At 39.1% G+C, this 27,771-nt stretch overlaps 1 protein-coding gene across 9 annotated transcripts in view; it reads right to left on the reverse strand.

Moving 5' to 3' along the window:
* Positions 1 to 27,771, reverse strand: part of LOC149259537 (uncharacterized) — a 155,593-nt gene that overhangs the window by 83,351 nt on the left and 44,471 nt on the right. For 5 of the 9 annotated variants that reach the window (XM_089376155.1, XM_089376126.1, XM_089376128.1 and 2 more), the window contains exons 3-5: positions 20,499 to 20,576; positions 11,547 to 11,596; positions 11,296 to 11,349 (exon numbers count right to left, since the gene is read on the reverse strand). In XM_089376155.1, the coding sequence (XP_089232281.1) occupies positions 11,296 to 11,349; positions 11,547 to 11,596; positions 20,499 to 20,576 (182 nt within the window). The remainder of the gene's footprint in view (positions 1 to 11,295; positions 11,350 to 11,546; positions 11,597 to 20,498; positions 20,577 to 27,771) is intronic. The other 4 variants (XM_089376143.1, XM_089376133.1, XM_089376149.1 and 1 more) reach the window with 3 other exon arrangements.

Consider the following 27,771-nt stretch of genomic DNA (forward strand, 5'->3'; position numbering starts at 1 on the left):
CCACTTTGGAGGGCCTTTCTCAGATGGTCCAGGCTGCTCTGTTGATTGAGTTGGGACTGAATCAAGATTGAGTCTCCCAATTCTATCATTCACATCACTTAAAGCATCATCCGTTGTTGGAGTTTCATGCGCGGGAGAGGGTTCTTCAGAAGAAGATTCCACATGTTGATCTAGTATAGGAATCCCCCCTTCAAGATGTGGAATCTGATTATCAAATTCTTGAAATGATTTTGCATTTGCGAATCTATCCAAGTGATCAAGCTGCCGCTCAACTACATTGTCAGTTTTGGATGATTCAAGAAAAATTACATCTCTAGATACAACAAACTTTTTATTGACTTCATTGTAGAGACAGTGTGCTTTGGAGGTGTTTGAATACCCCAGGAAGATACACTTACGACTTCTTGCACCAAGTTTGTTTCTATGTACTTTTGGTATCAAGGCATAACAGGTGGAACCAAAGACCCTGAGATGCTTTACTGAAGGAACATGCCTATACCACATTTCATATGGAGTCTTGTTTCTAATAGCATTAGATGGACATCTATTCTTTATATATGCAGCACATAGAACAGCCTCAGCCCAAAAACATTATCTTTACATTTTTGAAGAAGAACATGGAGCGTACCATATTTAAGATTGTCCTATTCATTCTTTCAGCTACACCATTCTGTTGGGGATTATAAGGTACAGTTGTTTGATGTTTGATTCCATGTTGGCAAAGATAGTTTTCAAACTCATTTAATGTGTATTCTTTTCCATTATCGGTGCAAATAGACCCAATATGAGATTGTGCATCATTTTCAATCCATTTATGAAAGTTCTTGAATGTTTGAAAAGCATCAGATTTGTTCTTCAATAAATAAACCCAACACATTCTGGTGTAGTCATCAATAAATGTCATCATATATTTATTTCTGTTTGCAAAAGGAACAGGCATTGGACCACATAAATCTGAACGAATGAGTTCAAGTTTTCTATGTGCTCTTGAATGTGAATCATGAAGAGACTGTTTGCTATGCTTTCCTAGAATGCAAGCATCACACTGCTTAAATTTCCTAGGAATTGTTGGCAAACCAGCAACACCATTTTTCAACAAGCGGAGGCTGTCATAGTTCAAATTTCCAAATCTAGCATGCCATAATAAACTTGATGGAAGTGTACCTTCTTCATAACGAGAATTGTATGAGAAATTTTGTGCACGAGCAGAGGTACCTTGCAACTTGAGAAGCCTTTCTTCTTTTATTACCCTCATGACAAGTGAGTGGTCAGATGCTTTTCTCACCTCAAGCTTGCCATCAAACATATGAATGAAGTGACCTTGTTGGCGGATGTGGACCAAGGACATCAAGTTTCTTTTGAGCTGTGGGAGATATAGAACATGATGCAGAAGAAAGTCTGGAAGACCAGGTAATTTAAGCCTAATTGTGCCAAGCCCTGATGGCTTGATTTTTGATTGGTCTGCAAAGTATACTGCTCCATCAACATTGTCAGTAAATTCTTCACAAAAATATTTTCTATGAGTCATGTGGCAGGTTGCTCCTGAATCAAGCAACCAACAATTTTTCCAAGAAGCAAGTGAAGCATTAAATAAATCTTCATTTACTCCAATATTACATTGTGCCACAACATAGTGAGCGGATTCAGGTGCTTTACCTTTGTCTATGTCATTAGTTTTACCTTTCTGTTGGCTTCTTTGCTGCTCAATTTTGTCCCAAGGTAACTTGCATGTAAAGGCATCATGTGATCCATTTCTTTTGCAGCGTATGCAATGCAAATCTGCCTTTTCTCCTTGAGAGTGTCTGCCCCCCCGCCTCTGAAATATCTTCCTCTTCGTCTTCGACCACCTCTTCCTCTGGAAGAGTCTTGAGCAAGATTCCTTTCTTTATGAGCAAGGCACATAGCCTCTTCAGAAGATTCAGGGGCTGTCTTCTTTCCAAAAGCTTTCTCTCTTTCAGCAAATTTTTTCACAAGAGAGTCAAAGGTAATATCTTTGAGATTTCCATTGCTCGCAATGACTCAAGATAATTGGAGTAAGTAGGATAAAGTGCCTTGAGAAAAGCGATAAGAGGAATATCCAATTCAACCTTAGTGGATTTGATATCATGCATTATAGACTTTACTTCAGATGCAAGAGCAAGAGGATCATTATTTTGTAATTCAAGAGTGAAGAGTTTAATCATGAGTTGAACAACTTCAAGTGCAGAATGTAAGTCATAGAGTTCTTTCAGCTTTTGAAAGGCTTCGAAAGCAGTTGAAAATGGCGAAATATGGCGACTCACCTCTTCATTTATAGATGTTGCGATTAATGCATAAGCTTTGTTGTTCTTATTTTCCCAAATGGCGAGCTCTTTGTCTGAGTTAGGCTGTTCTGGTTCTTTGTCTCCGTCTCCAATGCACACTCCTTTCCACAACTCATTCAAAATGAGGGTGTGTTTTATCATGCGGGACCACTCAAGATAGTTCTCCTTGCCAGTGAGAACTATTCCCACCATGGATATGATTGAATGCATACTGTAACAAAAACTTATGCTGCAAAATTTTACTCCTAATGGGAAAGAATATAATTCTGATATGACTGGACAACAAATACTGAGTGTAAATATATGGGCAACATATTACTACAAGAACTGTGTAATATGGGAGCAGTGTTAAAGATAAGCCAACACATTAATACAGAGCAGCATTAAACACTTTCCAATGTGGATCTCCTTCCAGCATTAATCATATAGATAAGCAATGGTGGTCATGAAGACATTCAATGTTAAAACACTTCGTATGAACCATAAGCAGCGTGCAGTCAAACTCATAGTCACGATTTGCAGAGTTTATACATTCTAAAGACAATCGAACAACATAGTTCCAACGCCCATATTAATATTTACATGACATATAAACCAAATCAATACACAATCAGTTATACGACAATGCATCACTTCACTCGCTCAAATGAATTGAGAGTGCAAGCAACGATGATTTTCACAAACCAATGCAGCAACGATGACAACGTATATCAATGTATATCAAGAGCCTCCAAAAACTCTTTCCTCCGGCATTCAAAAGACTTCGATGGCAACGTTAAACAAAGTATGGGACAACACTCCAGAGCAGGAGACACATGCTTGCGTTAATAACAGGCTCGCCGACGATGGCATTCTCTCAGAGAAACCATTACCAGAGAGATTCAAGTACCTCAAACTCTCCATACCAATCAAGACTGGTATTTCACCCCGCAACACATTATCTGCGACTGGATAGTGATAAAACCTCTAGATCGGAGAGATTGCCAACAAACTCCGGTATGGAACCTGTGATTATGTTGCTCTAGAGATCCAGTATCTTCAATCTCAAGCTCGAAGTGCCGACACTGGTAGGTAAAGCAGAATCGATTGAAACCCAGTTGAAGTATGCGCAGGGAGGAACTGGAAAATGGAAAATGGAACCGGACCCGATAAGTTATTCTTAGTTAAAAAATGCATATGACAGAGGGCGATTACTTTAAAAACGCATATGACAAAGAGCGCAGTCTAGACAGAGGGACGCATATAAGACACTGCCTGGAGCAGGCTTCAAGCAACCAGGTAGAATATAGGCAGAAAACTGACACTCAGACACAAGGAGTTACATAAAGACTAATTTCGGGAGCTGGCTTTGATACCATGTCAGACCAGGCAGTAACTCCTCAAATCAATTCGTATTATTCCTTCAGGTTGGTCTTTATTATATACATGAGGGAGACTCTTTACTTCATCTCCTGATGACTGTTCATATCTCCTATTATTTATTTACATTAATTATATTTATTCACCCAATCCTGATGATTAGGTGTCAACAAAAATCAAGTGCAAAACCCTACAAGTAAGCCAATACAAGACTGAAACAATAAGCAAAATGCCCAAATAGGTTTGTGGCCTAGGGTTAGCAGCCCTCTAAGGCCTATGGCTACTCCAAAAAGAGCCCAATAGGGCTGCGACTAGGAGAAAACCCCCTCTAGGGGCTGCGGCTAGGAGAAAAACCCCTCTAGGGGCTAAGGCTAGGAGGGATAGGCCTCCTGGAGGTTGTGGTTGCCCAAACAAAGGCCTTTTAGTCTTGTGGCTTCCCAAGGAAAAGGCTTTAAGGCTTGTGTCTACCTAAAGGGATTCCACTAGGGTAAAATGCCCACAAAGGGTTGCGACTAGGCCTAGATGGCCTTAAAATCCCCATGGCTATCCTTCAAATGACTTCGGCCCCTGCAATCACAAAATTATGGCAAGAAAACACTCCAAAACCACTGCAAAAGACTTCCAAAGGCTAGCGGCCCCCTTCTTTCAGTTGGACATTGAGGAAATAGGGCTTGAAGAGGCTAGATCTTACCCTCTAGGGCCTAGATCAACCTCCTCTGGAACGATTGGCCCATAAATCAATTTCTTCTTCAAGCCCTTGAGGTATCACTTGCACAAATGAAATAGAGAAGACCCAAGAACCCCAATGTATACAAAAATTGAAATAAAACCCCAATACTGTACAACAACAAAAAAATCAGTATTTTAAAATACAAGGGTTAGTGGAAAAATAACTTACAAATACTTACAAGATAAAATTTGTTCTCATTAGCATATTAAACTTTATGGCACAAGTAAATATTTTTGCAGATAGTGAGAAAATAATTTGTAAACTTTTTGCAAAGCCCTCCTGCATAAGATTTTCGTTAGACTTGGATCCAAACAAGGGTGTGATCCCCTCACAGTCTGTGAACTTGGAGGCCAAGGGCTGGAGCAACCTGTAACTCAAGGAGCTTCAAATGATTCACAAAATAGATCTATAAGCTTGGAGATATCTGTCAGACTTTGCTAGATCTAGGATGATTACTCTAGCCCAACACCTAAGACAAGATACCTGTACCAATAGATGTTCCTACTATTGGCAATTGAAATAATAATCAACATTATAGTTCAAAGCATATCAATAAAACATTCAGCACATACCAAATATCAGCAAATGAGAGACACCTTGAAATGAACCCTAAATACTTTTTATTAAGTGCAAAGAAATTCCAGCAGAGCTCTGCTCAGTACATCAGATAATTGTTACTGATGAGGTTCATCATTGGGTAAAATATATGGACCTTAATACACCTCCAAGCTTACTAAAATCAACTCTTCTTATAATTTTTTACATGTTTTAATTATATTTTGCTTACTGAGATGAGTAAAAGTAAGACGTTATGTCTAGTGGTCTAATGTGCATTGATTGCAGGTTTTTGGGAGCAAATTATGGCTAATTAAGATGCAGGAACTCAAATGAGACAAGAAGGAGAGATTATAGGAGATGGATCTCCCTCATTAAATCCTCACTCATTCGAAGATCCCTCAATCAAATTACATCAGCTTGGAGTTGCAGGCAGCCGAGTCATGAGGATCATTGTCAACCAAACCAGTGATAGTTAAGGACCAGTTAATCTTAAGATTGGAAGCCAAGCCTCCCTAGATTTAAGGAACTTGTTGGCAACTTCAGTTGTATAAATAAGGAGGTCTAGAGCCTCATTAGGATTCGGAATTTTTATGCAAAATAGCTAAGCACTTTCGTGTTGAAGGATTGTGACAAAAACACTGTTAAGTATTTTTTGATATGTTAACAAAAATGAGCATTCCCTTGATCCAGCATTGAGTTGACTAAGAGGGCTAAAGCTCTTGGGTTAGAGCCCAACCCTAGTAGTAGAGGTTCCTCTTACTGTACTTGTATGCTTAGGTTACTTCGTAGATTACTTGTTAAATTGGTTTTGGCATTGTTACACTGCAAGTATTGTTGAATTTGATTAGTTTGCTTCCATTTGTGCATAGCTTTAACAATAGCATTAGAGATAAGGAAATATCAAAAAAGGCTGATAACAGGTGGATCTTACCTCCTTCCTCCCTTCAGGGACCATGGTTTGAGGAAAAACTCCCATTCAGCCCAAAAAAACAGAATTCTGGTTTCTTATGAAACTTAGGGTTTTTCTGCTAATGAGGTTAGCATCTTTCAGTTTTAGAAGATAGGTTGCAATTGTCATTTTTGATATCTTAAGTTTTGTATTAGATTTCATGTGCTTTCATCGTAGATTTCAAGCATTTCCATGCATGAACTTGGCAAATAAATGATGCAAATTCTTTTTTCCTTATATTGTTGTCAACCCTTCTTGTTTTGAAATGATTTATGGATAAATGTCAACAATAATGTGTATGTTGTAGGAGTTTCAATATTGCAGGAAGACCTCATATCATCAGCCTCAGCCAAACCATACCCACCCATGATCGCAAAGGTCGCTAAGTTCATAATCTGAGTCATCATTTCACAAGGACAACTTTCCATGCTTGTTGAGAAAATCCAACCATCATAGAGCTTCGGTTTGAGTTCTGAGTGAGTTTCAACCAATTCCTTGCCTTATTCCTCCCATCACTCACCTTCCCTAAGCTCCATACCACTGTCCAAATCAATCCTTATGCTTTCGGCCTGTTCTTGTAGGAAAATAGGGGATCCTGTAGGTGAAGTAGGACATCCTGTAGGAAGACCTGTAGTGGCCTGTTTTGAGCCCGATTTGTGAGACATGCATCATGAAAGCTAGGAGAAAACTCATTCTTGCCTCCCAAGCCATTTGACCCATCACACCCATCTCTATCCACACCTATCCCACCTACCATGCAATCAAGAAGGATTAACATTTATGTTTTCACAAAAAGACAAAAAGAAAAAGGTTGTTATGCTTATTCATGTGCACAATAGTTAAGTGTTTGATTAAATCAAATTTCATGCTTAGGTTAGTTAGGATTTCATAGGTGTTAAATTAGAATCCTTCTAAAGCAAGGTATCTTAACAAATAGCTAGATGAGTTGTGTGTTTTAGGCATCTATTTCAGTCTTTCATTACTGCACTAGGTAGCATTTCAATTCTCTCAATTAGGGTAAAATTCCCCTTTCTCAATTGGTAATCAAACTTCTTCTAAATCAATAGAAGGCTAATTTGAGAAACCCTAGTGGTCTATCGCCCAGCTCAGCAGTGACAAAGAGTGGACCTATGACATCTATTTGTGTATACAACGCTGTCACCTCCAAGTTTGTACGAACCCCGGGTTGATGAAGTAAAGTTGGTAGCCCCAGGAGTTGCAGCATTCTTGCTGCAATACTGGTGCTCATTAGTTACATCATTCAAAGATGAAATGAGGAGCTTCATAGCTTCCTTATATAGAAAATGAGAGAAGAAAAGCCCCCCCCCACAAGTGGAAAATAACGGCTAGTTGGCTTGATCCTCATCAAAATAATCTCATCCATCAATCTTCATTTGAAATAACTTGATCTCCTCCGTCGATTGAATTTTTATTTTCATTTTTTAGGAAAAAATCGAATCTCTTAAAATCCCTTTTTTCTTAGTCCAAAAAATGATATTTTGGACTTTTATCCTCAAAAATTTCACTTTGACTTAACCACCAAGGTCCAAGGGGTCAATTTTTCTTAGAAAATCCATTTTTCCCTTCATGGAGGACCTCCAAAATTGAAATCATTTTTGACACGCGAATTTTTTACAATTTTCCACTTGGAGAGAATTTATTTTCTCTCAAGTTAATTTTTGACTCAAAAATAATTATTTTTCTCGCTAATTATTTTCTTTTTATTTTTTCCATAAAAATTAATAAAGACTCAAGAGGCGAATAAATATTTTTCAACCCTCCAAATGTGTCTATAATAAAATAATTTAGCCATGGTGTCTAAATATTAGTAACCATGCACTAAAATATTTTTCACAAGATGTTACAATTTAATTTAACCCTTAGAAGGGGAAATACACATTTGACCTAGACCCTCAAGACATTACCCAATTCTACGACAAGACACATGATCTAGGATGAAAAATACATAGACTCGATAAACACTAGGACTCACCTAAGACCTTGTCAATGAATTCCACCCTAGCTTTGGGGTATATCTGAGAGAAACTTTGTCGATTATCTGTTTTTACAAACACACATAATTCGGGGAGGTTAAGAAACTCCCTAGGTTGAAAACCTTTGAGAAGAGTCATAGGCTTACCTAGGTGTTGTTGCATGGCTTAATAGTCATACTAGAATCATTTACAATATAAATTTGCAGAATTTGGGTTTACAATGATGAAACTGGAAGCTAAATGATGACAATGATCTGAAAATTTTTGATCCACTGCTTTGTACTCTGCTTATTGGACTGTTGACACAAGTGTGGTCAATAGGTGGCATTGGCTTTGGTGCACTAGTCCTCAGACAACTCCCAGAGCATGTTGTTTTTCTACGATACTGGTGTCTAGGATAGAATCTCAAATCACTAACGCTACCAAACCAAGTATCACAACAAGTCTACTTTGCACAATGGAACATAAAAAATAGTAAATATACTAGTCCACAAAATATTAACAACTTTTTACACAAATATGTACAATAACCCAACTTCATTATATTAATCCAACTGAATAATACAACGGTCTAGGGCTCCCGTACCAACGATAATTGCCCTCATACATCCACTGATACAAGATTATACAACAACTAAGGCTTGGTGTCTGTCATGATGACCACCAATCTATCCTGAACAAGATACTCTGACCATTTGGCTTTTGCACGCTCTCTCAGCTCCTCTCAGTCGTACCCTGAACACATCTGCCCGGTCCTTTGGCTCCCAATCTGCAGCATCTACCTCTATCAATGCTCCAAGTCCATCTGGTCACTAAATCTCGGCTCCAATCTTCTCTCTCGTTGATCATTTGTCCTTCAAAGCATCAACACATCGAGACTCTTGTCGAGTTGTTCACAACTCTGTTTGTGAACAACTCGCAACTGCCCACTGCTGCTCCTCAGCTACTCAAGGACTTCTTCCCGCTATAGCTTTCATGCGCTGCTCCAATGAAGACTAACATAGGGCAGGAGCATTGCCACCTATCACCATCAATTGTCGCTTCTCCAATGATGAACACGGGATGCAACAAACTGCTCCTTTGGCTGATCATACCTATGAGCTCCAACAACTACCACTCCTAGCAGCCAAGTGTCCTTCAATGCACTGCACTTAGGGCTTCACACTTGGGCACTTTCACGCTGCCCTCCAACAAACCTCAAATGCCCAATACAACACCAAACATCATGTCCTTCAGACTTGCTCAATCATCATCAACCTAGAGCTCTGAAGATCTGCCCTTTGTTCTACAATAGAGGAGCTATTGCACAAATCTAGGCTCCAATAGACAGCAATCTAGGCTCCAATAGACTGTTGTAGCCTCACAACTGTCCTTACAACTATTGTTGATGAACTTACTCTTAGGATGATCCAAATTTTTCCAACTAGACCTCCATCTAATCTGATCAAAACTAGACCCAACACCTAGCAACAATGGAGAAATGACATACCTTTAAACTGTTGTTCATGGACTGAATTCTGGTCACTGGTTAGGGAACTCCTGTAGCGCACAACAACCCACCATCTGTGACCAAAACTACCACAAAACATTGCGGTCTTCTCCCTTCTCCAAGTCTGGTAACTCGCTGCCATAACTGACTGCTCCAGCACCCTGTTTTATGCTTGTTTAGCCCTCCAAACAGCCACTGTAGGACTGAGGCCTAGTCACCATAGGTCTGTCACCCTCCGGGCTTGTTCAAGGAAGAATTATCATGCCAAAGAAAGCCCAGAACAACTCCCTCTCCATTCGTCATACCTGCAGATTGACACGCCCTTCAAACAGTTATAAGAAAAGCCTTAACGTCTCCTCTCTCAGAGATGTAATTCTCCTGCAATCATACCCAAAACAGTCCACAAAACCCTCTAGCCTAGGTTTTGGAGTATGTCCTAAGCTACAAATCTCAACAGAGCATGGCAGTCTCATTTGACAACCTTTCACATTTCCTGAGGAAATTCATAGTTCCCAATGCAAAGTGGTCTCAGTGGTCAAAAAGTCAACATGGTCTCAGGACATGCAATTTGAAGAGAGGATCCATGCCACATCAAATTTTTCCAATTAAAGATGGTAGTGGATAGTTAAAACTTTGTCAAACTTGGTCAACTGGTCAAAGCAAGTTTCCAAGTGACAAGACAGGGGCAGCATTGGGTTGTTTGTAACATGCATTAGGTCTAAAGCGGTATACTCAATGCGAGAAACTGTCAGACATGGGATTTGGGTATATTAACGTATTTGTGTATTTGGAGGACGTTCTCCTATTACTTTAGGAGATATTATGTAACTTGTCTCTCTTATCTATATTGGAGTTGTGTTCTATGCTCACATTGGTATACATGGTGTGTACTCTGGTTTTTTATGTATTTATTCATAACAATCACTCATAGTTTGATCCTTTGATTCCAATTGCCTAGTAGACTTGACACCAGTCTTAATCTTCTTATCACTCCATTTATAAAACCACTTTTACTATTTGTGTTGCTAAAGCTAACTCTTGTTAATCACCTTGAAACTCTTCGTAATAAGCTTTAGTAATCCTTAGGGAAACACCTCTCAAGCTGGAGAAAAAAAAATTAAAGAGTAGGAGAAATTTATTGTGGTGACATTGAATAACTTCTCAAGTTGCCCTTGGGTTTTCACCCTTTGGATTGGAACTTTACACATTGGATGAGATTTTGAATGGTAATGGTGTGGAGCCCTTTTGTTGAGCACACAAAGAAGCGATTCTTTATATATAATAGTATGATATTCAATAAATTACACTCTATTTTTGCCGCTACTTACAGTTGTGTCCATATGTGTGCTTAAAATTATACTTCTACATGTGTTTCCTATGTTTTATTTTTTCTCTTGTCATTCCTAATGAATTGTTTGAATCTGGAGATTATTTGAATATAAAGACAGTGTAAGGCCATGGCATGTGAGTATCCTTGGACAAATTTGCAGAACCACCTCTATGGAAGAACTGAAGCTAGAGATATGATAAATCACTTAGGAACTATGACATAGTAAAAATATATCAAGACCAAAACAACCAACTGCAGAAAGAATCATCAGGGAATGACGGCTCTCAGGGATATAGAAAGAAAAGATGTCAATCCATATAGAAAACGAAACTAGTTACAAGCTAAAGCTGGAATTTTAGCACTTCTACCTTAGACTAGCAAGTAATGTGGTCAACCCTTAGCTATTAAATATAAAATTTCACTTTAAACAAAATAACATATTTTTAATCTAAGAAGCATTTAAAGAAAACCAAACTAATTGAACATGTCCCCTCTAATTTAGTAATCATTCTATTTAAACCATATAGGCAATCACAAAAAAATACATTTATCTCATCTCATATGGTGCACTTGGATTCATTACCTACTATCCGCATCCTCGAGATCTTTCTTTGCCTCCTCTGGAAGAGCTGCTAGACTGTTTAAGAGCAGGACAAAAAAACAGAATTACGTCCAAACTGAAGTGGCAAATCTAATTGCTACCTCTGCCATTTCTCTTATCCTCCACTATATCTGAAGATAGCTCTTATCTCTCTTTTATATTACTAGCACTTCACTGGAATTGCAGAAATAACAAAAAAATAATGCCTCTCTTACTACGATGTGCATGCATACCCGTGGGAGAGCTCTAACAGATTTTTCCAGAGAACTGGATATTTGGGAACCTGAAAACATTAATAGTTAAAGATGTGTGATCTAGAGAGTGGACACATTATATTTTCATATGATTATAACAGTAAATGGTTCTCATAAAAAGAAAAAGAAAAAATTGAGAGGGACTTTGGCTTCCTTAACAGATATATACACTACAATAATTGACATAGAAAATCTCAGATTTGTCTAACATTTATGTTATAATCATCCAGGTAAACAGATTCTGAAATCAACTAAGTTACCAGGATGGGGATACAGATCCAGATGCGGATACAGATTCAGATGTCTATCCAATAACACTGGGGGCTATCAGTCTAACCTCTGTAGGTACAATCTTAAGACCTCAAGGTGTTGCTGCATCATCATTTCTGGACAAAACTGGCCACCTGAAATAACCCGTTACGGGTACTTAAACTGGTAGATTTCCACTCCTGCCATACACCTCTAGATCTTGGGCTGTAAACTTGTAACAAGGTAGGGAACACATTTACGGGACTTGGTCTAGTTAGATATTTGAAGGTGATCCCAGTTTGAAGTCTTATTATGCCATTAACAATTAAGTATCATCCACAGTTCCACTATGATGCATCTATGGTCATCATACCTAGTGAATGGTATTTTTCACTTGATTTTGAGACAGTTTTGATAGGTGGTCCTTCATAGAAAAGCAGAAGCCTTGAGGGCACACATTCCATGCTCTCACTACACATGATGCCCAGATCGTGCTACACTTCCAGATAGCAGTGATGACCTTGCAGATGCAGCACTGCCCCTCCACAGAAAAGCATTGGGCACTTTGATGATTCAAGTTATTGATTGACACCTCAAAGCACCCCCAGATGTTGGAACGTTGAGCTCACTTTGCTTAAGGTTGGAGATTCTGAATGATGTACCTAATAGAATAAGCATGCCCCTAGCTGACCTTGACAATATTTGATGGGCATAGCTTGATCTAGAATCCAGATGATAATGGTCATTCCCAGGATGACAAGGGAGGCCTTGTAGTACAACTTGGAGCCCCAACGCTTGAGAGATTTTGTGCCATGTTATCTTTCTATCCCCCTTGGAGATGATGCAGGGCACCCAAAGCAGGATTTTGACATATGGGACCATTTTGAGGCATGACTTGAGGGCTTCCCCTCAATCATTGGATTGATTATGATGATTGAAGATGCAACTTGCCCATACCATGTGTTTTTAGAGCTTTTATTTCCCTGAAAGGGCATTATGTCATACTAGATAGAAGTTTTGACCCACACATGTGAGCTTTTAGTGGCTTATTTTATTACATTGAGCTATTAGGTTGGTTTGTGACCCTTTTTCTTCATGTACACTCAAAATTAAACTTGCCATAGTGCTTTTAGGCTAATACTGAGAGCAGTTAACCTCATATAAATAGAGGATCACTCCTTTGTAATTTTTCATCATCACTCATGGATTTCAACCTCCTTTAGAGAGCTCGACTTAGCTTTGTGTAAATTCGCTACTTGTGGAGATGTGATCTTTTGGGTGCTATTGCTATTGGAGATTCATTTTTGTCTTGAAGATGTTTTTTGGGAATGAAAGAAGACTATTTCATGGAAGAATTTTAAGTTATTATTGTAGATTTTTATTGTTTTTCAGGTAATTGATTATTGCTAGGGTTTTCTTTGTTCCATGTCTAGATGCATGCTATTTATGGAAAATCTTGGTTAATTATTGCATGTTAAATTTACCTTGAAATCCATAGGGGACCTCCTAGAGAGCTTATGCTATTTAATTTCTCCCCTCACAAAGAAGATAGCTAGGGTTTGTACAAATGAAAACAAGGTTTTTCCCCTTACTCGACGCATTAATTCATTATCTTTGAAATTTAGCCCTAAGGACTCCGTCGGTCAAGTAGGAATACACATTGCCATCTTTGATGTTGGTCAAAAGAATATCTAAAAGATAAATGTTTTCCCTTTTTCTTATTTTCCGAGTCCTTCAAGGCAAGTGGCCAAGGCAATTTTGTAGGTCAAAATTCAATTAGGGCATCCTTAGATGAATATTGGAGCTAAATAAACTTGGATTTAACCTTGTTGAGTCATCTCACTCAAAATATAGCCCTTTACATTTAAAACTAACTTTCGAGAAGTGAAGAAGGTACAACCTCTCTCTAAATCCCAAGAAATCTTAATTCGCATTAAGTGAAGGGAGGCTGCTGGGACATATCGTATCACGTGAGGGCGTGAAGATAGACCAGAAAGAGTTGAAGCCATCAGCCGCATTCCACTTCCCAGAAATAAAAATGAAGTCCAAGCTTTCTTAGGAAGAATAAATTTCTTGAGAAGATTCATCCCAAATTATGCAGAGATAGTCAAAGGCATCATTGATATGCTTAGAAAGGACAATGAGGTAAAGTGGAATCCTGTTCCCCGTAATTATTTCAACAGGATTAAGGAAGCTCTGGCCAAAGCCCCAATGTTAGCTAGCCCGGATTATTCATCTCCTTTTTTCATTTTCTCTTTCGCCTCTCCACTCACAATTGCAACAATACTATTACAGAAAAACAAAGCAAGTCATGAGTAGCATGTTGCCTTTTTCAGCCAAGTACTGAGAGATGCCGAATTGAAATATAATATACTGGAGAAGCAGGTGTATACACTGGTTAAAGCTTTAAAATCCTTTCGCACTTATGTACTGCAGTCCAAGGTTATAACATTTGTTCCCACGACAACAATCAAAGACTTTCTAGTACAGGGGGACAGTGAAGGGAAGAGGGGAAAATGGATAGCGAAAATACAGGAGTATGAACTAGAAATAAATCCCACCAAGCTCATTAAAGGACAAGGTCTGGCTCAAATCCTGTCTGAATCTAACTGCCAAGCACTTGGGATAAATTTAATCACAAAAAATAGCAGATCTGAAGAGCACCAAAGCAACATCTGAACATCTGAACATAAAATTTATGCCAAGTATGAGAGGTCTCAATGGTATAAAAATGTTGTCCACTACCTCTTGCTTTTAAGATGCCCATTGGGGCTGGATTCCTCCAAATATTGAAGCTTGAGATTACATGCTCAAAAATACATTATATCAAATGGCTAACTATATTGGAAGGACCCAATGGGTGTATTGCTATTGTGTTTAGTAGAAACAAAGACCAATAGGGCAATGGAATAATTTCATGAAGGAGCCTGTGGGGGACACTATAATTGGAAAACCACCACACACAAAATCCTCAAGGTTGGATTTTACTGGCCTACATTGTTCAAGGATGTTTATAACAGAATTAGGAGCTCCTCTCCCATTCATTCCTGTACAAGTGGAAGAGACCTTCAGATAGTGGGGCTTATATTTTATAGGAGAGAACCCACCATCCAGTGGCCAGCACAGTTGGATATTGACAACCACTGATTACTTCACCAAGTGGGTTGAGGCCATTCCAGCTAGGAATGCTACAGATGCAGTGGTTATGAAATTCATGGAAGAGAACATATTGTCCTGCTTTGGTTGCCCTTCCAAAATCATCACTGATAATACCCAAGTCTTTAAGTCTTCCAAGTTCACTACTTTCTGCAACAAATATAGTATTACTATCGGGCATTCCACCACATATTACCCTCAAGGTAATGGCTTGGCAAAATCCTCCAATAAAATAGTGGTGAGAATATTGAAGAAAATCGTTGCTGAAAACAAAAAGAACTGGGATTCTCAATTGAAAATTTGCTTTATGGGCCAACAGGGTAACACCCAAGAGATCCACTGGGGTATCACATTTTGAGTTGGTGTATGGCAAGGCTGATGTTTTCCCTATACAATTAGCAATGCATGTAGCAAAGCTGCTACAAGAAGCTGAGGAGGAGCCAAGTGCACTAACAAGGAGAATAAATCAGCTAGTGGAACTTCAGGAGAGCAGAGAGCAGGTGGAGGCCATATTATCTGATTATCAACAAAAGATGAAGTTGTTGTTTGACAAGAAAGCTAAGGACAGACATCTGCAGCCAGGGGATTTAGTTCTCAGGTGGGATGTCAGGTGGGAAGACAAGGGCAAGCATGGGAAATTCGATCCATTATGGTTTGGTCCCTTCAGGATTGCGGAAGAAAGAGGGAACAATACCTTTCTGCTGGAAAATTTAGATGGTGAATTGTTGGAATTACCAGTAAATTGCCAGTTCCTTAAGTTTTATTTTCAAAATTAAAATTGTCTGCTCCACTTATTGTAAATATCCGGTGTGTTTCCTGCAAACTATTGAGTTAAGTTTTTCTTTAAATTTGTAAAGAATTTTTGGCTTTTTGGAAGTATCTTTTGTTCTAGAAATGACTCCATGCCTAGAGGAGTAGTTCGCAGTGTGCAGGTTCTCAGCACCTTGCTGGCAAGGAACTGTCCCCAGATGGAGCCAACGTTGTCTTCACAGGTCACTCAGTGTCTTGATGAAGGTCAGAGGTACAGGATGCAGGATAACAGCGAAGCAAAGGCCATTTTCTGAGTCATGGAAGTCACATGAGCTTGATGGAACCTTCCCCATTGCAGGGTGCTCGGAAAGAGCTTTCCGGTGGTATCAAGAAATCCAAAAAAGGGTCCCTGGATCAAAAGTGACACTCAGTTGAACTATCCATTTGAAAAAGGCCCTGAAAGCATGAAAAGGATAAAATGGCTAAGTGTTCAAATAAAATCGCAATTAGGCCCAGAGGAATTATCGCATCGCATGAAGATAAATATATCAGCCTATCGTCAAGCCCGAGGGACATAGATATCGGCATCAGCGGATCATAGCACACATCCATATCGCAATCGGCAAAGTCCAAGGGGTCCCTCCCTTAACGATTATCGGCGGAGGCGAAGGCTGATTGCGATATATATAGACCAGACTTGCTGAGGGAGGTAGATTTCCGAAATACAAAGAAAGGCGCTGCAAAACAACGTCGGGAATGCTCCTTCTCTCTCTTCACGTGGCACTCCATCAGCGATATCGCAATCTCAGCCATCGGCGAAACAAAGGGCTTTGGTTTAAGACTTATTGGTGGTACCAAGGGTCGATTGTGATTTGTGATATCGCAATCGGCGATCACAATATACCAAAGATTAAAAGAGGCGAGACAATAGAGAAGCACTGATTATGATATGAGGGCCCGAATGCGATAAATTATAAACTACAACCTATAAAAATTTCAGGTCCAGGTAATCAGCCGATAGGAGGATTTAATGAGACGTAAAGAAAAGCCCCTCACATGTTTATTTGAAACCTCAAGCACTTTATAGATGGGTCCTTGGTCTCTGGGGCTATCAAAGGGGGGCCGAAGAATTAAATAAGAAATCCTCATTGATCCGCCTATTTTAAATGAATTAATCTCGTGCCATAATGCGCTGATAAATGCTGAACAGAGCTTTGACAGACTAATGGGTCGGCAGCTGGGCATTTTATGAGAAATAGGGGTGCTTTTAAAGAAAGACGGCCTGTAACACAGTCGGCACCAAAGTTAGCTTAAACCTGAAGTGACTATGTTGGCCCATTTTCACATCAAACGCCTTAAATCACCCATTGCAGCACGACATGGCCTTCACAAGAGTCTTTCACAATAAAGGAATGTTTGACACCTCCTCCTTCTCACTGGGATCCTTCTCTCTACTCATTTACTCCAAAATTTTCAGATCATGTTTAAGAGTTCGAAGAGGCAGCAAAGCTTGAGACGACACCCTTTCTTGGCTAAAAGGGAAATTTGATCTGACAACAGAAGCCCTCAGCCCATGAATGCTCCTATAATAATCATTAATGCCATGATCCTCCCTTCCTTATAGATAGGGGGTCTTGATATTGTAAAAGGGTTCCAAAATACGGAGAGAAAAGCGTTGATTCTGTAACTCCTGTGATAGCTTATAGATCTTCAGAATACCACAGATTGGTGGTGATTCCTCCTTCTGAACTTTGCAGCTTGTTTGTCCTGTAAAATTACTTGTCTATTTGTTCCTCAGTCCTCCTATTCATGCATCAATAAGCACTGTAATGTCTTTAAATTCTCCTGTAGATTCATTTGTATTTCTTTAAATGCACATGCCTGTGTCAGGGTTCGAAATTATATTTGCAACACTGCATGATGCGAAGTCATCTTTCTTCTATTGCTTGTTCAACGCTCCTTTTTAAATTTAGAAAGTAAATCAGCTTTATGGTTTCAGGCTCATGCTATGTGTATGAATTTCTTGGTGTTGTAAGCTCCGTAATTCTGAGTTTCTTTCCTCACTTTGTCTGTTATCATTTACTTTAAAACAATTTGATTAAACTGTGAGGTTCTGAAGGGCAAGGCCTCCACTCTGTTGTTTTATTTCCGAAATCTACTTCTGTGTATCAAGACTTATATCATTGGCTTACATCTTTGGGAAGAAGAACCACTCTCTCGTGTTCATGTTTGAAACATAGGTGATGTCTCTTGTTATTCAAAAGTCATTTGAGACACACTAATTTCGATGACCCTAAGCACTGGCCTTGTGAGCAATCCAAGGTTGTCTCTAGGGGGTTTCTCTATATTATGTTGCATTTGTGCTGCATATGCAAGTTTTAGCCACAACACACCATATTTGGCAGTTGTGCCATATTTGGCTATGGCCATTGGTTGATTATGCAGGCATGGATGAGTCAGAAACTAGAGTAATGGAAACTACAGAGAGCACTGAGTCAAGGCAACAAGGACCACAATTGCATAGATGTTGCAATGGATTTAGTGGTCACTATCAAAGGTAGGAGACTGAGACCGAGAGGACCATGATTTGCAGAGGTGGAAGTTGACTCCAGAACAACTATGCTTGGTCTTCCTTGCACGGTTCCTAGAATTGAATGAAGATCAGATCAACCTTAGAGAAGCCATGCTGAAGTACACTAAGAATTGAGAAATAATTCTTAGTATGGAAGAACACTCAAGTGCCCATTCCTCGAGTTAATTCAACTGCAGTGACCAAGTAATTTCGATTCAATGACAAGTTGAGATTGATTAAGTAGAACAGTCCTATGCAGTATGGGAAGCCATGCATGAAGTATGCACTTGGGCAGTGTGGATGACAACAGAGACAACATTGACTAGTGTGCAACAAAGGAACAAAATTCAAGATTGCAATTGAGCAACATGGGGAAGACAACATTGTTGAGAGAGATGTGAGGAGAGCTTTGTATGTGTGCACTGCTGAAGAGAGGCAAAGTGTGCTTGTGCTGAAGAAGAGAGCCGAGAGCAGAAAGCTCTGTGTGTGCTAGTGGGTGCTAGCAAACAATCAAGGGGAGTTGGTGCTTCCTGTGAAGGGTGGCTCACAAACAAATTGATGTAATAGAGTAGGTGCTCTCATTTTTACGTCAATAACAAAACAAACTTTGGTGGTTTTTCTCCCGGCAGGGTTTCCACATTAAACCTCTATGTCCAATGTGTATGCTGCTCATGGTGTGTATTTATGTGTTGATTTCATATTGCTGTGCATGATTTATTATTGATTGCTCACATGAATGGATGTCAAGTTTAAATGTTAAATATAAATTGGCAGAAAAGTTTGAATTAGCCTTAATACTGATTCACCCCCCCCCCCAGTATTAACATTGTTTCCAACAGAAAATTAGACTTATCTCGTGCGCAGATTGAAGAGGTAACACGCCCCATTAGAAGCTTTCTTTGCCAATATCTTCCCAGTAAAAGACAAAATCAACCCAATTTGTGCCTTCACCACAATGAAAGTCGAAATTAAACAAGCAAACAAATTCCATCTACTGCACTAGCCTCCACAGTCCCAATGCAACTGTCCTGAAACAACCTACCAAGATTCCATATTCTTTTAAGAATACAAGAACCAGGAATTTTAAAGCTTTGGCAAGATCAATGATATAACAACACCACAATGGCTTATTATGCCGTCAACAAGGATAAGGCATTAAATGCAACGTTGAACAATAATCTAGACCTGAATTTTCTAATTGCCAAATAGATAAAAACATCCATATTTTTATATCAACCTTGATGACGTTCTATATCATTTTTTGTAATTATATCTTGTTGTAAGAACATGTCAGTTTTTCAAATATATTTGATTTCACCCAATATTTCAGATTTCTCCCAATTTTTTCAGTTTTCCAATTTGTCCAATATTTTCCGAGTTTTTCAGGTCTAAGTTTATTGTTGACGCTATCTTCGGATGATTTCGTATATTTTCCCTAATATTTCCAATAAGTTTCTTTCCAGAGCTTGGGTGATATATTCTGTGAAATGATATTTGCAACATTGTATCATACCATGTAGGAATAACTAGTAAGAAGTCATCATAATCATAGCATAATAAGATATATAGTTTGACCAATGTTAATCAACGTCCCATGTCCATGTGGCTTAAATTGATAGAAAATGCACTTAATTTGGCATTAATGTATTGAAGTAGAAATTACCCCATATTTAGTAAGCATAGCCCTCTCAATGGACTTGGTACAAGTAGATGCAATTGTAAACAAATAAATTTTAAGATGACAACAATGTAATCATTCAATGAAAATAGTCAAGACAAAGGTTATTACTGGATCAAAAACTTTATACACTTTTAACTAACCTTCTGTATTGACCCTTATGTACCTAGCAAACCCTTTCACCTGTTTATGGTCATTCATTGGACATTTCACCTATTTATGGTCTTTCATTATACATTAATAAAATGATCTTATATTATCTTATAAAACTTAAACTAATTGATTGGAATTATGTTGAATAGAATCATCAAGAAATCAAAGGCTTAAAACATTCACAGTTCAATTTTAGAGTGGCTTTTCAGCATGAACATATTTTAAACATAGAAACACAATTATGTATTGAGATAATAATATAAATGTATGCGAATTACAGATTACTACCATAATCCTCCTATTAACAAAAACTAATCTACCCTAAATTTCAACACAAATTTTGCAATGCAACAAAAGTGGTTTTGATTCATACATGAGAGATAGCAATGATACCCAATCCATTTGGTCCAAATCCAGCCTCAAGCTGTTCAGAAAGATCATTAGTTTTGTCCTGGTACAGAAATTAAAATACAATGAAGAATATCATCCATTGACTCCAGTTTCAACCATCTACAAAGAAAAATGAATAATCCATCTAAATACTACTAAGAATTTTCAACCATGAACTTTGTTTTTTAATGATGGAGAAAATGAATATATATATCTATCCACTGATTGTCAATCATTCGTGAGTTATCACCAAAAGAAAGAACAAAAATTAATATAATTTTCTATATACAATGTTAAGCATGAAGAGTATGTAACAAGGGATCCAATAGAAAACTGAAGTTACTAAAGTTTGATGGTGCTAAATTGCACACCTTAAAATATATCTTCCCTTAAGGTATGAAGATGATTTACAACAATGAAGACCCATTAGTGCATTGATATATGTCAAAACATATGCTACCAAAACAAGAAAAAGGAAAATGAAAAAGAAATGACAACGAAACAAGAAATAGGAGACAGAGGATTTCAAGAAAAGAAACCCGCCTTCCCTAAAAATTTATTTGGTAAAGGACGACATCATCTTATGACTCTGTGATTCCCCTAAAAATTGGCATGCTTATCTAGAATCATAAAAGCACCAAGGTACCCATAAAGATTCCCTTGAAAAGAAATCCCCTTCCTCTAATTTAATTTGGTTTAGAATTTCCCTAGGCTTATTCAATGTTAAGCTCCAACATGTTCATAAGAACATATTTTGGTTCTAGTCTTCAAGATCAGGCTGAATTAGAGATTTTTAACAGTGATGCACTAGCTCCCATGCATCCATGGGAAAGTGATTGCTTCAAATGGGTACTTTTCGGTTGAAATATATTATTTTAGAGCCACACCTTTAAATTTCATCATCATTTACAATACAATATATAAGAACATCCGGCATCCAAAACCCTAATCCATTGACCCAAATTAGATTACAACCTTAATTCCTTGACTAGAATAAAAAAACGATGGGCTGAAAAACTATGTGCCAAATACGAACACAAAAAGCCACCCAAAAAGAAAAAATATTTGGGGGTTCCAGCCCCCTCCCACTATGCCTGATGCACACGAATCATGCATGAGCGTAGTCATTTAAAGAATATAACACATAATCAACATCATGAGTACATTACAGCAGGTGAATTGGTTAGTTGATCCACTGACCACAACACCGTCAATTCATTGAGTGCCTTTTAGACTTGGCACATGGCCGTGTGTCTTTGTTATTTAGGAATAGATGGTTGGATAGAGTTCAAAAAAGTTATATTTTATATAGGTACATGAAAAGGACACATCAGAGATACCTGTGGATATTTGATACAATGGCAGCATGTACCTCATACATATGCAATGTGGTATTTAGTGTAAGTATAGGAGGTTGATGATGCCAAAAGGGTGTGATTAGAGTGAATTTGTGGTGTCGTATTTTACAAATTTGATCACATTTTTGAACACCCTTTGAGGAGATAAACATGGGGCTCTGTTTTTAGACAAATCTGAGAAATTGTTATTTTTAGTAATTTCTATTTCTAGTAGGCTACTATTTCTAATATTTTTTGGAGAGTGGTTCGATTGTTGAAGTTATTTCATATTTGAGGACCTAGTTGCAAGATTTTCCCATGGTGTGAGTTTCATTGGATTCCAAAAATGTGCTAATTTTAGCAGTGCTATTCTTAGCAGGTGACTAGACATTTGGAGACCCCATATGGCAAGCAGCATCAATGTTTGATTTCAAACTGTTGAAAAACCACCTACAAGTCAATTTTCCCTTGTAGGAATTTTTTCAAACGCTTAGTCAAACTCTGATTTCTGTCTCCAATAAAAGCTTTCTCAAATAATGCATTTAAATTTAAATACATACAATCTGATTTTTTTTATGAGCGGAAATACAAATGACTAAATTTGATATTAAGCATCGCAAAACAACAGTATGCAACCACACATTTGACATAGAAATTTTGGGCAATGCCCCTGGAAACACCTCAAAGGGAAAACCAGTGAGAAGAGGAATTTATGATTGAACCCAGTGAGGAAATTTTTTTACAATAGGTGTAATTTCTAGCAATACAAATTTGTACTTATCTCGTAAATAATGCGAAACAGTCCCTAAATTTTCTGCTGCTTAATCTGCCTCAATTCTCGTGTTGTACATCCTACATTTGCTGCTGTACGTCCTGCAGTAAATGTGGCTGAACAGACCTCGAAATTTGTGCCCTTCTTGCCTCAAATTTTGTGCCAAATATGCCTGTTACTTCACTTGAGAATCATGCCCAAATGCAGCCTAGAAAAATGTGCCCTTGCTGCCTCAATTTCTATGCAGAGATAGCTTGTATGGTACAACAATAAACACATTGATTTTTGTGCCCTTCTTTGCCTAGAAAATCGTGCCCATACTTAGTTGTATGACTTGCTTAATGGCTGGAAACTTTTCCTAGAAGTGTGTGCCCAATCTAAAGACTTCTCTCCTTGGGATTTATGCCCTTCTCCTTATTGCTCCTCTATTTTTTCTCCTCGGCTCATCTTCATCTCTTCTCAAAAAGAAGTGTGCTTTTTCGCTCTCCCTTTCTCCTTTCTTCTCTTTAATGACCAAAATCTCTAACCCTAGATCTCAATGGATGAAATTCAATCTCACCATCTCAAGATCATGTGAAAATTTATCTATTGCAACTATTGGAGATTATTCTTCTAACTCAAAATTTAATTCTGCAGTTTAGTTGCTTATGGAAAATAACAAATAAAATCACAGCGGTAATTTTCACCATAAAAATACTGCGGAAAATAAAATACTGAAAACAAAGAAATTGTAGCACACACAATAATTTTTGGACAATTGTCCCTAGAAAAAATCCAACTTGGGAAAACCAGTGCAGCAGATGAGGGTTTTATTATTAATGTTCAACAGCAATTCTAAGTACAATAATTTAGATGCCTAGCGGGCAATCTAATCTGAAGAAAACACTGGCAAAAATATTGTGAGCATTTTTCTCACCCCACAACTATTTTTTGCCTTTGAAATAGCTTCACTGACCTCTGTGATTAAATGCCTGCATCAGCCTCTGCATAGTCCCTACGTTGGCCCTCTGAAGATTCCGGCCTTCCTTCCTTCGACTCTTCCAGGAACTGAAAACTTTGTCCCAGAATGTTGTTGCTTTCCTCTTCCTCCTACTACTCACCCTGTGGTTCTATCTTCTTTGGTGAGTTGTTGTTACTGAGAAAATCGAACTACCTGGGCAATTGAGTATCAGCATTAGATGATCTCCCCCACCACATCAATTTTCTTTTATAATCCATTGTTGGAGCACCAATGGCCAAGATTAAAACTTAATCAATGGCTAGGATCATTTCTCGGTCGATATGTGTGAGTTTCTAGATGATTCTCACCTTATATCAATTAACACTGATTAATTAACCATATTCCCTATGTTTAGAGTTAGGAAATATTTAAAAATTGGTTAATAATCTAATTGAGACACTTCTAGGTGGAATTTCCAGAAACCATTTTTAGGTTTTGGAGATCTCATGTATTCTAGCCTCTCCACAAAATTTTGAGGCTAGAACACACTCAATGCTACAAAAACTAACACTCCCTCTTAGCAAAGAATGTGTTCTAGTGTTGCTGCCCCCTGTAGCAACACCCTTCTCTGTATCATCTCTTGTCACGCTGCTGATGTCTAGCTACTATTGCTCACCAACTACTGCATAACTCTGATATTTGTTGCATATGTGTTGCTGCTGACCCTGCCATACTGCTGCCAATACTACATCCACACTGCAACTCCCTCTCATTTGTTGTTGTTGCAACTACAACATCTGCAATATCCAAAATAGCCTGTCTTTGCTACTGAAACGGGTTCTCCACCATACCCATCTGTTCTCTGAAATATATTGTAATATTACTAATTAGCCATGGCTAATTGGAATATTCGATTTTGTCCAGATTTTTCCTTCTATAGTTATTTGTAAATAAAAAAAGTGAGGAAGGGGGACATAACTCACTTTTAGAATAAAAAGTCACTTCCTAGTAGCACAACGTTGTGACTTAAAGGGGAGCCAAGGGGGCCAAAGGGGGACGCAGAAATGGAGCCCACACAAACACATGGAGGGACTGCGCAGGAGGGAAGACACACGTGGCAAGAGGGGAATCATGCAGGAGGAGGAGAGCCTTGGGATTGAGAGAGGCAAAGGCTATAAATGAGAGAGGAGCCCCTTCATTTTGATCATTCATTTATGAGAATTTGTGATAGTCATTTCGACTTAGAGCACGCTGGCTGTTTAGCTAGTCTGTAGCACTGTTTAGTGCATTGAGTGTCTCCGTTCGAAGATCTCACCCTTAGCCCCGGGGGACTTCGAGTGCCTTCTCGGGCAAGGTATTTCCATTGGCATTTCAACAGTAGATACTTCAGCATTTCAGCAGCAGTTTATGAAAATTTTGGAGGACTGCGCAGCACTGAGAGAGGGACGCAGTCCTGGAGGACTGCGCAGCACTGAGAGAGGGACACAGTTCTGGTTTGGTGCTGGGAGGTAGAGCAAGGGAGCAGCCCTTGCAGCTAGAGAGTTTTTGGCAGGGGTTTCAGGCATATTTCTGGAGGGTTGCATTCAGTGGCAGCGCAGAGCACTAAGAGACTGCGCAGAACCCCAAGGGGGTGATTTTCGGGGGTTGGCCATTCTAGGAGAGCTTTCTGGGTTTTTCTGGGTTTCTTGAGTAGAGTCCGAGTCTAGAGTTTCAGCCTTTTCTGAGGAGGGGAGCAGCCCCAAACCCTCATTTTATTTCTAGCAGCAGCAGCAGCATAGCAGTTTCCCAGCAGGTTGGACGCAGATCAGAGAGGGACCATTCCTTCGCTATTATGAGTGTATTCCTTCACTTGCCTAGTGCAAGTAAAGGTGTCATCTTCCTGATCACCTCCTGTACTCATTTTATTACTCAGTATAATAAAATGGCTTAGCATTCTCTTTGCATTTCTTGTGTATCTGCTTATGGTTTATTTGATATATATCGTATCATTGTTATTTGTATCTCTTTGAGCATTCTCGGCTATTATACCACTTGTGTGTTTCTATTATACTCTTAGACAGAGTCTGGAAAGGGCCAGGTAGCCTCCGGATCTCGTCCTCTTTTTAGAGGCGACATATTTGGTAAATGCCCTCCCAGTCCATCTCTGGTTGGAGTTTGCTTGTGTTTGAGGTATATTCCTAATAAGGGATATTATATATATGAACTTAGCTCTCCCTAGAGATTTCGTGAGTATATCTGCAACCTGCTCTTCTGTGGGAACATACTATAGCTGGACTGCTCCTCGTTGTACACAATCTTTGATGAAGTGACACCGAATATCGATGTGCTTCGACCTGTAATGAAACAATGGATTCTTAGAGAGCTTTATGCAACTTTGATTATCACAATAGACACTAGTCACCTCCATCTTCTATCTGAACAAGCTCACTAGCAACTTCCGAAGCCATATAGCTTCGCACGTAGCTATGATGGCTGCTATATACTCTACTTCTGCAAAGCTCAATGTTATTGACTTCTGTTTCCTGCTACACCAAGAAACCATCCATGATCCAACATGAAGTAGTACCCAGAGGTATTTTTCCTGTCCACTGAATTGTCTACCCAATCTGCATTTGTGTACCCACAAAGTCTAACATCATCCTCTCAAGTACACTTCAACCCATACTCAATTGTGCCACGAATGTACCTTCAAATATGCCTCGCTACTACCCAATGTACCCTTTTCGGTTCCACCATGAACTGACTAAGGGTATTGACTACGAAGAAAATGTCTGGCCTAGTGTTGACCAAATACAAGAGAGACCCAATGAGCTGTCTATACAAGGTGGGGTCGATATCCTTGTCATCTGATGCATCTATCTTCTTCCAGTTGTTAATCATGGGTGTAGACATGGGTTTGCAATCCTGCATTTTGAACCTCTTCAAAATATCTGTAGCGTATCTTCCTTGCCCAAGGAAGATCTCCCCATCCTTTTGCCACACCTCCAATCCTAGGAAATAATGCATCAAACCCAAATCCTTCATGTCAAATTTTGTTGCAAGGTTTCTCTTGCAATCCTCTATCAACCCTGATGATCTTGTCAAGAATAGATCATTCACATACAAAACTAGAATAAGAGGCTCATCCTCCACCATCAAATAGTAAAGGTTGGGATCTGCGTCACTCTTGACAAACCCCATCTGCTGCAAGTAGGTGTCAATTCTACCATACCATGCCCTGGGATCCTGCTTCAACCCATATAGAGCATTCTTCAATTTGCACACATACATGCACCTCTCCTGAGTCTCAAAGCCCTCTGGTTGTTCTATGTACACTTCCTCCTCTATCACTCTGTTCAAGAAGGTTGTCTTGACGTCCATCTGGTGAATCTGCCATCCCATCTGAGCTACTAGAGATATAACTGACCGGATAGAAGTGTATCTGGAAACTGAGGCGAAGGATTCCTCATAATCTATCCCTTCCTTTTGTGCATACCTCTTTTCCACGAACCTAGCCTTGTACTTTTCCACACTGTGGTTTTTCACATACTTGATCTTGTAGATCCACCTTGAACCTACAAATGATCTGTCTCCCGGACTGGGCACTACCTCCCAAACAACATTCATCATGATAGAGCTATATTCTTCTACCATGGCATCTATCCACACCTGATGTTGTGCGGCCTCCTGAAAACTGGAAGGTTCTCCAACTTGAGCTACCAATTTTTGGCATCTTTCAGATTATCTGCGCTATCTCTTGCTCATCCTAGGAGTTCCAATAAACTCCTCTACATCTCTTAATGTCTGATGAACCTCTCTGCTGGCTCGACCACTAGTCGTGGGAGGTTCTTCCAGCTCCTCCTCATCCTGTCTTTTCTGCTCCATCTGCTGAGAACTCCCCCGATTTCCTGTACCTGAGGAAATACTGGTAGTAGTCACAATACTTGACCCTTGCGACTATCCTCCTACCTGTCCCACTGGCTGCCCCTGCTGCTGGACTAAAGGAACTTTTGTTGACTAGTTCTAATCACTAGTACACATCTCACGAGACTCCCTGAAAGCTCAGTCCTCCATGAACTTTACGTCTCTCCTTACTACTATCTTCCTACTGCTAGGAATGTAGATTCTGAATGCCTTTGAGGTTTCGTTGTACCCAACAAAGAACCCCTTCTCTGCAGTCTGATCCAGTTTGTTCCTTTTATCGTCTGGCACATGACAATAAGCAATG

This window comes from Pinus tabuliformis, chromosome 6 (genome assembly GCF_031772625.1).
Source record: "Pinus tabuliformis cultivar Carrire ecotype Pingquan chromosome 6, CPIR1, whole genome shotgun sequence".
NCBI lineage: Eukaryota > Viridiplantae > Streptophyta > Pinopsida > Pinales > Pinaceae > Pinus > Pinus tabuliformis.